This window comes from Opisthorchis viverrini (genome assembly GCF_000715545.1).
Source record: "Opisthorchis viverrini unplaced genomic scaffold opera_v5_72, whole genome shotgun sequence".
Taxonomy (NCBI): Eukaryota; Metazoa; Platyhelminthes; class Trematoda; order Opisthorchiida; family Opisthorchiidae; genus Opisthorchis; species Opisthorchis viverrini.
In genome coordinates this window covers 1,361,945-1,376,604 of record NW_008751728.1, presented here as the reverse complement: position 1 = coordinate 1,376,604, position 14,660 = coordinate 1,361,945, and the positions used below count along the sequence as shown (strand labels likewise).

The following is a 14,660-nucleotide window of genomic DNA, read 5'->3' as shown; positions in this document are numbered from 1 at the left end:
ATAAATAAATGGTAAATAATCGTTCAGCTGTTCAGCTAGCTGCCATGCTACCCGGAGGAAACACGAAGGCTGGGATACTGCCAGGTTGCCCAGGCCTATACAGGGGAAGTCGAGAGGCAGAGGTCGGGTTCGAATCACGGACCTTCCGGTAAGTAAATTCGCGCTCTAACCATTCGAACGATCTCGCGCCCTGCAATAAGATTACACTGCAAAGTGGGTAACCCTCCAATTAACATTCGACATGTCGGACCAGGTTCCTCACCATTGAAATATAAGTCCTGTATCTAGATGCCACGGACTCGATAACACGTCACGGAACGGACGAGCACCAGTTCACTAGGTTTCATTTGTTATTACTCGGTCAATTCGTTGTTATGTCGTTTTAAGGTATCCCCGTCGTTTCTTCAATCTTGTTCGTCTTGTCTGATTCAACATACACGGTGATGAGCTTGACAGACTATCCATACATTGTCTTGACAGATAAATCCGGAATTTAACAATTCGCAAAATCGCATCACCAACCACATCTAGAGGCAGGCTAATGAGCCGGTATCTGAAAATCACTAAGCTGGATTTTTCGAAGAATGGAGCTGGTGTACACCTTGTCTATGGGCAACAATCAGGTCAAGTGGCGTACACTGAATACTCGCTTATGAGAAAGGCTCCTGTAGACTCTTCCTCACCTGTAAGGACTAACGCTTATTGAGGTTAACATCAAAGTCCTCACCGGTGTTGACATTTGGGTTTCATCACCCAGGGCGTCCGCATGAGTTACCTTTGTTTACATTAGAAATCCAGGTGAAAGTTATGAACCCGAAAAGTGCCAAGAAAGCAACTGTTGAATCAAGATGCTTCAGAAAATATCATATACAAAAAATAGGACAGCGCAACAGATATCAGGAGGTTTACTGCAGTGGTTTTTCCAATTCAGTTTGTTCTTCATCACTTGAAGTAATCAGCTGGGGACTGGGAGGCAAAGAACTGCGCTTCCTCTTTCTTGGAGATTTTCTCGGATGCTCTGTGGTCTCGGGAGACTCAGCTTGTTCGTTTGAGGCTCTGTGAGGAAGGCATGAGAGTGTAGCAATATGCAACGGATGAAGATCACATCAAAAAATGCAGAGAACGACCCATAAGAATATTAACGACTATCTGAACTGGTAACCAAGTGGGCAGGAAGGTGTACTGTAGTTTGGACGACCTAGCTCGGACTCCCCCGTAGGCTCCTCTGTCCCCGTCTTGTCGAACAGGCATAACTTTATAGACCACTATAAAGCCACCAGAACTTGGAAGCTTTTCAAAGAGGGCACACTCCTGACCTCAGGATCAGTACTTCTAAGTCAGCATTCGGGTGGATATAGATCAAGTGCTGCCGAAACAGCAAGGGATGCTCACCAGTCGGCTGAAATTTTCTAAAACTCAATGATCCATATTTCAGTCATGGCGATCGAACTCGGTCAAGGGAAGGCTTTCGATCACAGTTCGGTGCACGTTGCTATCGAAAACATTGCTAGTCGTACGAGGATTTCCCCACTGGATTACAAAGAGTACGTTCACTAGAGCACTCCGGCTGTGGAAAACAAGATGCCAAATGCTGAACATTCCACACTTCCAGTTCTACGACTCCTGCTGTCTAGGCTTAGGCAATCTGGTAGTACCTCGACCACGTGCTTCCTTCGAGTGGCGTGACGACTATGCGCCAAAGTTACTGTGGTCAAACTATTTTATTAATACATGGGAGTGTCTCAATTTTCGTCGATATTTGTGACCTGATTCGCAAGCTATGGTACTTCGGAACTGAGCGAACAGAATGAACATTCAATGCAAAGTGGGGAGGGGAGCGAAGACATTGAGTAGGAGAGAACTCATGGGTTAGAACGCAGGTTACTGTGTCTTGCATTCACTCTTGAGTTTGAGCTTACTTCCGTCTAAGCATGGACAACCTAGCAGTACCTCAGGGGTCGTGGTTTGTTTGAGTTGCGTGAGATCTAATAACTGGAAGGACACTACACCTGGAAGTGAAACTGTAGTTATGTGGTGGATTGCACTGGTGTGTCCAGTGCCCTGGCCCTTATCTGAGGAGGCGGCAGTTTCTAAGTCTGGTTAGGACTTTCACGTATCAATAACGAGCAATGTCCTAAGAATCCTTAAACTATATTTACTTGGCAGAGGAACTTAAGATGGTCGGAACGTCTCCTGGCCAAGTGCCGCTACCACCAGAATTCCAGACGGCTGTAACGAAAACAGACACTAAAAGGCTTTTACTCATATTGCCCTGAGCGATCACTTTGGGTGAGCGAATGCCACCATATTGGGAAGACTGTTCTACTGAACGGCAGGACGAAAGACGTGCATGATATGGGGGCGCCCATATAACTGGATTACATATGGAAATTGGTTCAAATGAGAGGGTTTGGAACTGACAATCCGTCTTTCAGGCCGCCTCCTTATTTTATGTTTTCAAAACTCAGCTAGCGTGCATTTCGGGCATCTGTAAGAGATTTGGGCCTAAGGTGTTCGAGCAACCTCAAGATCCACTGTTGATACTCTGGTATCACTCGACTTGGTCAGCTAAGCTAACGGCAACTCCGCTGGTTTTCATGTTCTTCACCACCAAAAACACATAAGCAAAAGTGTTCTAGTTCAAAACGGATGAAGTAAGCTTGAAACCCAGTCTGAGGTCCTAGTAAGCAGGCTAGCTTACCGGTCTGTGATAATCTGAGGGAAATCTACACGGCCAGAATAGACAAATTTCCAGGTTTATTAGACTGCCGAACTACCCTTTTCATTCATCTGTAGCAGAAAACAGTGCAGTTCTTGAAATCCAATGGGAGGAGCTTTGTTGATGTCGAGAATCGACCCAAAAACTTTGGGGGAGGTGTAAAGTGAATACCACGAAAATTTAATGCACGACATTGCTGGCTGCTCGCAATTCCAGTCAGTCAGCGGTACCGTGTGAGCAGCAAGCGCAGTTCCTCATGTGACCGAGTAAAAAGACATGAATTAGACAAAAAACAGAGACAAAGCTAAGACATTCGATGTTTAGTTGCTTGGCCATGTTGTAATCCATATTCCCCAGCGCACATGATGGAAACAGCTAACACGAGGAATGGCACCTAATAGAAATGGCGAGCAAGACAAACCAGTGAATTCCTGAATTTAAAACAGCGAGAACTCGTGCGTACACTTCTCTTAACTTCGTCCTGGATAGAACCACAACATCAAGCAAATAATAAGCATGCAAGAAACCGGCTTTGAAAGGTGCACAAAAAACGGTTACTCACATGCACGCATCGAAGCCAAATGACTGTATCACCAGGCGATGTGTGGGAAGATGGCGAAGGTACCAGCGGTCTTCGGAGCCCTTCCCGACAAAAGGTATGAAAGAAGTACGTCCATCTTTGACTGAGAGCATAAACCGTTCGTTCGATTCACCAACACAAGGAAGTGGTCTCGAAATGGTAGTAAACGGACGCTTAGCTATGCGCTTGCAAAACTTCCTCAAGCATTTCACTGTAGCGGGATCAGAAGAGTCTAGTAACCGCTCAGAAGATTGACCAGGTGGTATTTGAACGATAGCGAAAACGAAGTCGTCTGGTTCGAAGGTGTCCATTAAAACATATGATTCACAAAACAGGTACCATTTTTGGCGAGAATCAGCGCCGCTGGGACTGCATAAAAGGAAGAAGAATATGCAGAGTATTCGGTCTCAGAGATGTCAAACAAAATAACTCGTGTTTAGAGGGAAATTGAGCTACGTCAACACTCAAATCATATGACTGCGAGTTACGCGTGGTCAACCAAATATTTCAAAGTGGGCACGAAAGTCTTGGTCACACGTTGTACGGTCCGACCAGGCAACAACCATAAGATAGCAGTAATCATCCGCACTCATGAAACCCCACAAAAAATGGAGGATCTCCCCTGGAACAACGTGACGACCGGTGCACGACTAGGAGCACTGAAGTGGCAATCGAAGTGCCAAACGGATCGGAATATGGCTGGGGAGATCCCAGCTATGGTAACTCGGTTATATGTTGGTTGTTGCCAAGAGACTGGAGCTTATCGTGGTCCGACAGTCTGCGTACCTCAGTAACTCATTGGGCTGTACTGGAAGACGCCCATGTAGCGTACACAAAATCTCTCCTACCGGGTTGGTCGGTGGATAGAAGTCTGACAAAAACACTTTCCTGACCCCTTAGGTTAGGGGTTGGAAGAAACACACTTACTTATGTTCTAAAACTTGTAGTATGTCACCTGCTGGCTAGCGGCCAGGCTTTTGAGCCAAAGCCTCTGGTTGAGGACACTAATCGTTGTTTTGTCTAAGTCTGGGCAGCGTGAGAGTATCCCAACCCATGTACAACCAGGAACGTCATAACTGTAAACATTTTCATGTCACATCGATCATCGTTTGGTGTCATAAAACTTACTTGATCACCAGAGACAATAGCATCAATGTTAGCATTGATACTTCACTGCCTTACTGCGTACAGTGGAGAGGGTAAGCGAAAAAATACCATTGCTGACGCCTCTATATATCTCGTAGTGTGGATGTGCACGTGTGCTGATCGCAGTCTGTTTTTATACAGTACTAACTTACAAAATAGCCGAAGTCGTATGGCCACATGGTGTCCTCCAACGGCAGGCCGATCACAAACTCAAATCGATCACATTGCCATCAGTTACCGATGGTGTGTATCAATAACTGACCGCCGGTCGTTTTGGAACACATTTGTGGATTTCGACTGCGCCTCGTCCGGAGTCGCTTCTCACTACGTTTTCCAGGGCCACGTAAGGTGCGGACAAATCTCTTGGCAACTGAAAGACTGGCAGATCCGGATGTTAGACGAACCTTCTAGAGTCTTTTCCAAATGCTCCATTATCAGATGTGAACTCATACTGGGAAGAGATTGCCACCTCTTTGCATAGTGCATGGAATTTTGCCAGTGGCACGGCACCACCAGGTGAACTCAAGCACTGGATATCACACCGGACGGTGGCACTGCTTAGATCTCGGAGAGATACCCCATCCGACCCGGAACGTAACTTGATGCGACGCATTATCAGACGTGAGGTGAAGGTGAATGTGCAAGCCGACCGTGAAGTCTGGTGAACACAGAAAGCCAGGGTAATGGAAGAGGCCAAGAAAGCCAGTAATACCCGAAGATTATTTCAGTTGAACCGTGTGGCCGATCCCCGGAAACCATCTGTGAGTGAAATCATCAAGGATCGCAATGGAGTGAACATCTCGGATAAAGAACACCTCGACCGATGGGTCGAATACTTCGAACAACAATTGTCATGGCCACCAGCTGGCACACGACTGGAGCCCACAGAAGACGTAGAACCCTGGACGGTGAACGCTGAACCGACTACGGCCTCGGGGGTTTATGACTGCATATGTTCCCTTAAGCGCCACCGGATGACCTTCCATCCGCGTTGTTCGAAGATACGAGTGAGGTCCTGAGCTTGCCTGATCTGTTTGCTTGCATTTGGGAGAAGGATCCTGTCCAGACAGCTGGGGAGACTCGGTGATAGTGCCCATTTTCAAAAAAAGGAGGCTCGCAGTGAGTGTAATAACCACAAGATCAGATTGACCCTGGTCGTAACGAGACTGTTGGCGTTACTGCTGCTTCGTCGCCTTATGGTGACTCGTGAAACACTGACTCGAGAGCAGCAAGCGAGATTCCGGCCTGGTATGGGGTTGTGCTGACCAAATCTTCACACTGCGTCAGGTGCTAGAACAACGCCATACGTATATGCGACCCACAACTCTAGTGTTCCTGGATTTCAAAGGCGTATTCAGCTCGGTTGACCGGTCTTGACACGATTGCCCACCAAGGAATGCCCCGGAAGTTCGGGAACATAATAAGCTCTTTGTATTCCCAGACTTCCGGACGTGTGACAGTATACGGAGAGTTCTCCACAAGCTTCCGTACATAAAGTGGTGTCCGTCAGGGATGCCCACTTCCCATTCCTGTTTGACTTCGCGATAGATGAAATCAGAGACGAACGTTGGAAGGTCTCCAAAACCCCAGCGCTCAAATAGCCTCTGACGAAAAACTTGTCGATCTGGAATATGCAAACGACATCGCCTCATCTTCGAAGAGACGGCGCAAGTGTTTTTGAATGAACTGACCAAAATCATTCCGCCCTTTGGTATGCAATTCGCACTCACAACGTATAAGGTCATGCTCCTGGACATGCAGTCACTGAACACGCCACTTAAAATCCACCTAGAGGTACTGGAAGTTGTGGAGCATTCTACGTATCTTGGAAGTTGTGTTGGTTCTGGTTTTAGCGCGATAGATAAGGCCGATGCACGAATCTGCAAGGCCCGGGTCGCGTTTGCTAATGAGACACCTATGGCGTCAAAGTGGTGTATCCCTGAATCTGAAGGGACGTGTGTATCAAGCTACAGTACGGGCTGTTTTGTTGTATGGCTGTGAGACTTGGCATATTCGAGCAGCGGACCTGAGACGTCTTCAGGTGTTCGACAATCGTTGTCACAGACCCATAGCTCGTGTGGGTGAGTGATCGTGGTGCGGCGAATAAGTAACGAGGCAGTTAGAAAGCGCATTTTCGGTTGAGCAACGAGTACTTCCATCGAAGAATGTGTTCAGCACCAAAAGCCGCGTTGGTTGGGACATGTGTTGCTTATGCCTAATCGTTTTTTTCCGAAGAGAGTGCTGTTTTCCATGCATCGTTCGGAGTGACGGAAGCAGAGAGGGGGCCAACCCTTGACCTGGAAAAGGGGTATGGAAGAAATCATGAAACGTTTGGGTGCTATCAGTGCTACTCGCCTTCCAGGATGGGGGCCGCGTGATCCTCACTGTGCCTGGTTGGAAACGCCGCAAGATGTGGCTGCCAACCGATGTCAGTGACGATCTTTTTGTCAGTTTCTATCCAGATTGCATGAAAGTGTAAGCAACTCGGGATGATTGTAGTAAGCTAGAACTAAATCCCTTCCCCGTCCACCCTTATTCTTTTCTTCACAATAAGGCTTCCAAATAAATCATGATTGTACGGCAGCGAAGCACCGGTGTTGAACACTAATGTCATGCTGTCGATGATGATGATAATGATGTACATGTCCCTGACAACTTGGAGTTGGTGAACGGATGTGTCCTGCTTTGGCACGCGTATTGCTGACGGAAAGCAAAACGATAACCAGGGTTATACAATGGCGTGACCAGAGTAAAGTTCCACACCCCGGAAGGAACGACAACCTTTAATTGAGGGTCTCAAACGGTAACTGATGGCCACAAGGTCCATGGCTGTCTTGCAGTTGCTGGCTTTTAGGTAACTCGACGTGAGCTTTCGTGGTGGAAGTTCTTACTGGTGATCAGCACACAACTGAAGCAGCTGTGTTTCAATCTAGTGTCCTGATTCCCCATTGCCAAATCAGTGCTCGGAAAGAAGCCCAATCCTTTACGATCGCCTGACGATGTTCTCAAGAACTATGCTTCATCCACGAAAATCAGTTCTCCCGAGTGGCCCTCGGAGTTCTCGAGGTGCCCAAAGCCTGTCGTTGCGGTCCATCTGGCAACAGCTTTTCTAACAAGGAACTTCGTCGAGTAACACTGAGCTTTTCGCCCCCTGTGCTCCCCCCCCCCCACCACCCCAGTCTAGGCTTGGACAACCTGGCAGTATCCTAGCCCTCGTGCTACCTTCGGGTGGCATGGCAGTTAGGCACCGGAAGGGTGCTACAGCTGAACGCTTTCTTTCTCTCCCCCCCCCCACAACAGCCGCGTATGTTCCCCCAAAACACATCTGTTCAGGCTGGCTGAGAAACCTGTGCATCACCAGAGTCGAGTAATTCAGATTTGAAAGGTATCAAACGGACAGCATAGTTGTGTGGAGGGGCGAAATGGCTCAGTTGTTCGACAGCGAATTTACTCGGCGGAAGGTCCGTGGTTTGAACCCGATGCCTGTCTCCCGAATTACCCGATCTAGGCTTGAGCGAATTGGCAGTATCCCAGCCCTCTAGCTTCATCTAGGAGGCATGGCAACTAGGCACCGAAAGGGTCTTACAGCTGAGAAGCAGGCGGTGACTTTGTGTGAGCGAACTATTGGCTGAGGAGTCTCTATTCATCTGATAATCGTCTCAGAGATAACGGAAGATGTACGTAGGGAAGATGGACGTCATTCAGTAACATAAAACAGGTAGCATAGTGGGGGTTGAGAACGGATAGTTGTAAGCATGTACAGCACCTATGCCGGAGCGAGAAACCTGAATCTACCCATTGCACAGCGTACAGTGTATCCGTTCCTCAAGCACACGTTTATTCCCGTTATAGCCTATACATTTGGATGTCACTGTCTAGGGGTCGCAGTGCAGCTTCTCGGAGAATAGTGGATCAGTGGTTCTGAACTGGAAATCGCCCAACTGGTAGTGCCAACCTTCCGATGAATTCCAATTAAGCTCCGATACTGCAATACTCCAATTCAACCGCACGTGGTCAGGGTCAGGACTATTTCTCCCGCGTACGGCCGCAGTGCAGCTTGAAAGGAGCATAAGATCGTATCGGCCATAGAGCTGAAACGTTGCCCAATTACAGGCCAACGCATCCGCAAACACAGACACCCCTGTACATGCTTAGCAACCTCACGCAACACACCACTAGCACCGACCGGTCCACGTAGGCCGTGGCACACGGGGGACAGAATTCTTCAAAACGGTCAGTGCGGCATACAGTGGTGGATTTATGTGCAAGTAAGCGTTGAACCTTGTTGACTGGGTTTCGGTCCGTGAGCTGTCTTTCTGTCTTACGTCCACAAAAACCTTGTGTTTGCAGAATTACCGTCCCACGATGCTTTCTCCGAAGGCAGAGTGTCCCGACGATTTGTGGGTGGAAAACGGAGAGGAAGCTCGTGAGTCGAAGTCCAGTGAGCAAGATTGTACATCAACATATTTACATATGAAGGATCAAACTGGTAGGCGCCGCATACTGCAAAAATACACCGGCAACCGCGTGGATTGGACGGACGTCGCGAGCCGGCAAAGGACCACATCCATGCAGACCCCACTGGCCAAAATATGGACCAATCAGGTACGAACATTTTCGCTTGCGCTTCTCGCCCCGTCAAGATGATTCCAGTCTGGCGTTGCAAAAGCCTAACCTGAGCATTAAATAGATACATCTATATAGATAGATGTGTGAATGGCTAGACCGATAGGTAGACAGAGAGACAGCCAGACAGATAGACAGACAGACAGACAGACAGACAGACAGACAGACAGACAGACAGACAGACAGACAGACAGACAGACAGACAGACAGACAGACAGACAGACAGACAGACAGACAGACAGACAGACAGACAGACAGACAGACAGACAGACAGACAGACAGACAGACAGACAGACAGACAGACAGACAGACAGACAGACAGACAGACAGACAGACAGACAGACAGACAGACAGACAGACAGATAGATGGATAGGTAGGTAGGTAGGCAGGTAGGTAGGTAGATAGATATGGCTAACACACGGATTCAAAGATTGATCCACAGGATCTAGGCTTTCGCCCAAGCTTCCCGGGTCGAAAGGCATCCATTCACCCAAGGGGCACATGTGACAAAAGGGTTTACCACTTCTCTCTTAACCCTCAGCGTGGAGAAGCAAGCGTACCTACTCAGGACTCGCATTAAAGAGTCTAATAGTGCTTTGGACTGGGTAGTAGATGCAGCATTAACAGGCATCAGAGACAGGTTATTCCACACAGAGAATGAGAAATATTGTTGCCTAATGAAGGTGTGCGCTCTGAGCTTGAAAACCTAAGCATGATCCAACGGTGTGTTCGTTAGGCCAACGGTGAAAACTTATTAGCCAAACCTTTTTCAGACAGGGCGTAAAGTAAGTATTAGGTTGCCTCAGAGATATTGAAACCTCGGAGGAAAGAGGACAATCACCATGAGATGTGTTTCAAAATCCACAGATTGAATGCCAATAGCCAATTTTGTGGCAGGTAGTTGGACATTCTCGGTGAGTTACGTCTTTCCTGCGTCCCGTGTGGACAACTTGGCTGGCGTATTCAAGGAGCGATTCATACGAGCGATATTGTAGGAATTGTGGCGACTTATGCGTAGAACGATGAATGTCTTTTGAGCCGATTTTTCATGGCGCGGTGGGAAAGACATGTCTGAAGGTAGCCAGACAGCCAAATCTTCTTCGGTATCTATCCTGGTGATGTCTTCTGGTTCATTCTCACCATTCATGGCCAAGGCATTTGCTGAGTCTCCTCCAAGTGATATATGAAAGCGCGTTTCGTCACCCAGAGCAACGTGCCACTCTAACGACGGCTTCCTTGCAGCGTCTACATCCATTTGGAAGGTAGTGGCATTGGAGCTCCAAAATTTTAGTCGTCCGCAGAAACCAGACATGGACTTGCAAAAACATCTGAGAGGTCGTTGAGGTACATCAGAATCAGCAGTGGTTCGAAAACGGGTCTTTGAGGAAATCCAAAGTAAACCGGCGCTGGAGAAGAGAAGGTCGAGTCTATTTTCACTTGTAATAATATGCCTGATGAGAACGCTTAATCCAGTGTAGGGTTTTACCTTGAATCTCGCAAGACTCATGTTTTCGGAACAGCGGAGCGTGTGAGACCCGATCAAATGCTTTAGATCCGATATGAGTCCATCGTTCTTGACTTGGATTAGGCTATCCATAAATGCGAGCATATTCGTCAGGCAAGAACGGTTTGGGAAATCCATGTTGTGCTAGAGATAGCAAGTCGTCGAAAGTTAGGTGATCTAGAATAGCTCGCCTCAGAACGCGTTCCAACACCTCGCACGGCACGCTGGTGAGGCTTATAGACCAGTAGCTGTCAGGCGATATTCGGTCACCAGTTTTGTAGATTGACGTGACAATCGCCTCCTCTCAAGCAGAGGGAAGGCTGCCTTCGTCAAGCGACTAACGAAAATCCAGGTAAAAAAGGTTTGCCAGTGTAAACGACGTTTCCTTCGTAATCCTTTGGAGCGCTGAAGTCATCCACCAGCAGGAGAGGTGTGAAGTGGTAACTGGAAGAGGGTTGCCCAAGGGTTCGCACGAGGGATTATTCATCTTCGGGAAGACTCAAAGTGCAACGGTAGACCACACCGAGATGGGATATCGGACCCATGCAGTGGGATTTGGATCCAAAGTACGTTGCAAAATTGCAGAGAGGACAGTCGAGATGGGCGGGATACATGAAAGTACAAAGCAACCCCACTAACTCTCCCTCGTTTTGAGTCGGCTCGGAAAACAAAGTGGTCATCTATCGAGACCTCCGCGTCAGAGACATCTAGTGTGAGCCAGGTCTCTGTGAGTGCGATTACGGACGGCCGCTTAGGGCACAGTGACTTTTTAATATCGCAAAGTTCGTTGAAAGGGCTGAGGCGGCCTGTGGACAAGCGTTTCAACACTGCCTCTGCTGCCTCTGAAGGTGAAGAGCCGAGAGTTGTGTGACCAGCGAGGTCAGCAGGCCTAATAGTTGTGCGTCAGGTGTGATTCCAGGGTCCTGAATTGGCCACTGGTACACCCTCGTCCGTTTCCTCTATTGGTGGTTTCGAGGGTTGTTTTCAATTAGCGGGGCTTTTTTCGAGGCGCAGGAACCCGGTTCGCGCAGGCCTCTCACCTTTTGGGGACGACGTTTTTTCTCGTGGGAGAAATACCGACCATTGCTGCCTGTAGCCATTTCAGTACCACCTTTGAAATGACCAGATTTGATTTGATCAAGGATTTCGGGCAAACTTGCTTCTGTTTGGTTTCATGGGCATTTTGGTGCGTTTTGATCGGAAAGGTGTCTCTGCGAGGCTTTGAGCGCCAGAAGGCAGTGTCAAGAGCTAAGGATTTTGGTGGCGCTCGTGAGGCTCGTTTTCGCAGGGGACTGCATCTTGTAGCCAGCCGGCGGTTTACCGATTTGCCGAATGTTCCGTCGCTTGTTTGACTGCAGTCGCCTTTCTTTCGTCTTTGTATGGACATTAGATCTGCCCGCAATTAGCATCGCCAAATGGGTGTAAGAATCATTTCGCGGTTCGCTGTGGTCAGGTTTGTGGCTTTGGCAGTCGGGGTCCTGGCTCACGATATTGTCCATAATCAAATAAGCCAATTTTGCTGGAGCGGAGATGAAGATAGGCAGTTCACATTCCTAGTGTTTGTATGTTTCTCGCAGCATTCCCTGATTGTAGTAGATGCTTCGGTGTGTCAGAGAGTTTGCGCGTGTGTGTGTCCGTTCGTCGTTCCACCATCGATCTGACATGTGACTTGAGTGGCTGATTGGATGTGTGTCCGATTGGTTGGCTCGCGTGAGCGCTGTGGGTTGACTGGATATGTGACTCAGTTGTTTTGCTTGCCTGCCACGAAAGCGGACCAGTTTGGCCGCGTGTACCCAATACACCCGTGTCCGTACTTACGCGTTCTTCTGACTTACTGTGAACTACAATACTGGCGAGGGTCTGACGAACCCATCTTACCAAATGTCTATCGGAAAGCTAGAAGAATTTACTGCTACTGGAGGTTCCTGGAACCAATATGTGGAACGGGTGAATTGTTACTTTCTTGCTAACGAGATCACCGACGACAAGCGGAAAGTGAACATACTTCTTACGATTTGTGGTTCGGCGACATACAGTTTGATACGCAGCTTGGTCTCTCCTGATTTACCAAATACGAAAACTTTTGACGAGCTTGTGTTTATCGTTTCCAAGCATTACAATCCTAAACCTTCTGTTATCGCTCAGAGATTCAAGTTCAATACAAGGGTACAAAAGGAAGGAGAATCCATTGCGGATTTCGTAGCGGAATTACGGAGTCTTACGGAGCACTGTGACTACGGAGATTTTCGGAACGATATGCTCAGAGATCGATTGGTAGTTGGTGTGAGAAACGCCCGCATACAACAGTGTTTACTTGCTGACAGTAACTTAACTTTGGAAACGGCTTACGATACTGCGGTGGCATTGGAAGCAGCAGAAAATAACGCAACCTTGTTACAATCTGTGCAACCTACCGTGACATCAGAGTCGGTGGATTCATCGTATCAGGTGAATCGATTACAGCAACCGTCGAACAGAACACAGTTTAAGTGTTATCGTTGTGGAGGCCGTCACAATCATCCGAAGGATTGCCGGCACACACAAACTGTTTGCAATCGCTGTAAGAAACGAGGCCACCTCGCGAAAGTGTGCCGCTCAGCACCAGCGTTCGATACTAGCGCTGCTGTTACAAATCAAGTTACAAGGTCGGAAATCCCAGAATACGTCCTTCATGCAGCCGCTCCCACCAACCGCGTTCAACCGCCGTATCAAGTAGAACTACAGGTGAACAGTGCGCCAATGGTTTTCGAGCTGGATACGGGTAGTGCCGTAACACTATGCAGTGAAAAGTCATGGCAAGACAACCTGGGACCGACCGTGAAAGGTAACCTTCAGCAAGCCCCAGTCCGGCTTCGAACATATACAGGAGAAGAGGTGAAGTTGCTGGGGACGAAAAATGTGAATGTTTCATATAAGGGTGTGACGGTGAACGAAACCATATATATTGCTGAAGGAAGTGGTCCAAACCTGTTGGGACGTGATTGGCTTCAACAACTACCCATACTTACGTTAAACCAGGTCTCGACACTCCCGGAGGTTCAATCTCTTATCCGCAATTATGAAGAAGTATTTTCTGAGCCGAATACTGGCAAGTTCTCCGGGGGAAAGGTGAATATATACGTTCCGCCTGGAACACAACCGCGATTCCTGAAGGCTCGGTCATTGCCCTACTTGATGCGTCCAAAGGTTGAAGAAGAACTTAACCGTTTGCAACGGGAAGGAATAATTCAAAGCACGGAGTTCTCGGAGTGGGCCACACCAATCGTGCCAATACTGAAACCGGACGGCACAGTTAGAATTTGCGGTGACTATAAAACCACGGTCAATGCCAGCACACCCCCAGAACATTACCCGTTACCTAAAATCGAAGATGTCTATGCACAAATCGGTAAGAGCAAATATTTTTCAAAACTAGACCTAGCTCATGCTTATGAGCAATTGGAATTAACGGAGGAGGCGAAACCTGTTACAACCATCAGTACTCATAGAGGTCTGTTTATGTTTAATCGCCTTCCTTTTGGAATCCATTCCGCTCCATCCATATTTCAACGCACAATTGAAAATGTTATCGCGGGGATACCTAAAACGTTCGTCTATCTAGACGATATTCTGATAACCGGGTGTACCATTGAGGAGCATTTAAAGTTGCTGAAACTGGTACTCGATCGTTTGAAGGAGTGTGGACTACGAATAAAGAAAGAGAAGTGTGACTTCCTGGTAGATCATGTGGACTATTTGGGTTTCCGCATCAGTGCGGATGGTTTGGCCCCTCTAGCCGAGAAAATACGTCCAATATTAGAGGCACCGCAACCAAGGAATAAACATGAACTAAGATCTTTCTTGGGCATGGTTAATCACTATGCGAGGTTTATCCCGCAAGCTGCCACACTTTTTCACCCACTGAATTACTTGCTACGTCAGGGAGTCAGCTGGATTTGGAATCAAGAACAAGAGAAGGCGTTTCAACAGGCGAAACGTGCCCTTACGAATCCTCCGGTGCTTACTCATTTCGATTCAACACAGCCCATTGTTCTCGCTTGTGATGCTTCACCATATGGTGTTGGAGCTGTGTTATCGCAGAAGG

General features: G+C 47.9%; 1 protein-coding gene across 1 annotated transcript; it reads right to left on the bottom strand.

Moving 5' to 3' along the window:
• Positions 1–856: 856 nt before the first annotated feature.
• Positions 857–5,204, bottom strand: T265_04397 (hypothetical protein; the record flags this gene model as incomplete). The annotated part of the gene is given in 6 exon segments (XM_009169136.1): positions 857–1,056; positions 3,282–3,668; positions 4,086–4,194; positions 4,708–4,823; positions 4,850–5,103; positions 5,115–5,204. 6 exon segments carry the CDS (start codon positions 5,202–5,204, stop codon positions 906–908), a joined length of 1,107 nt encoding a protein of 368 aa, XP_009167400.1.
• Between the last annotated feature and the right edge of the window lie 9,456 nt (positions 5,205–14,660).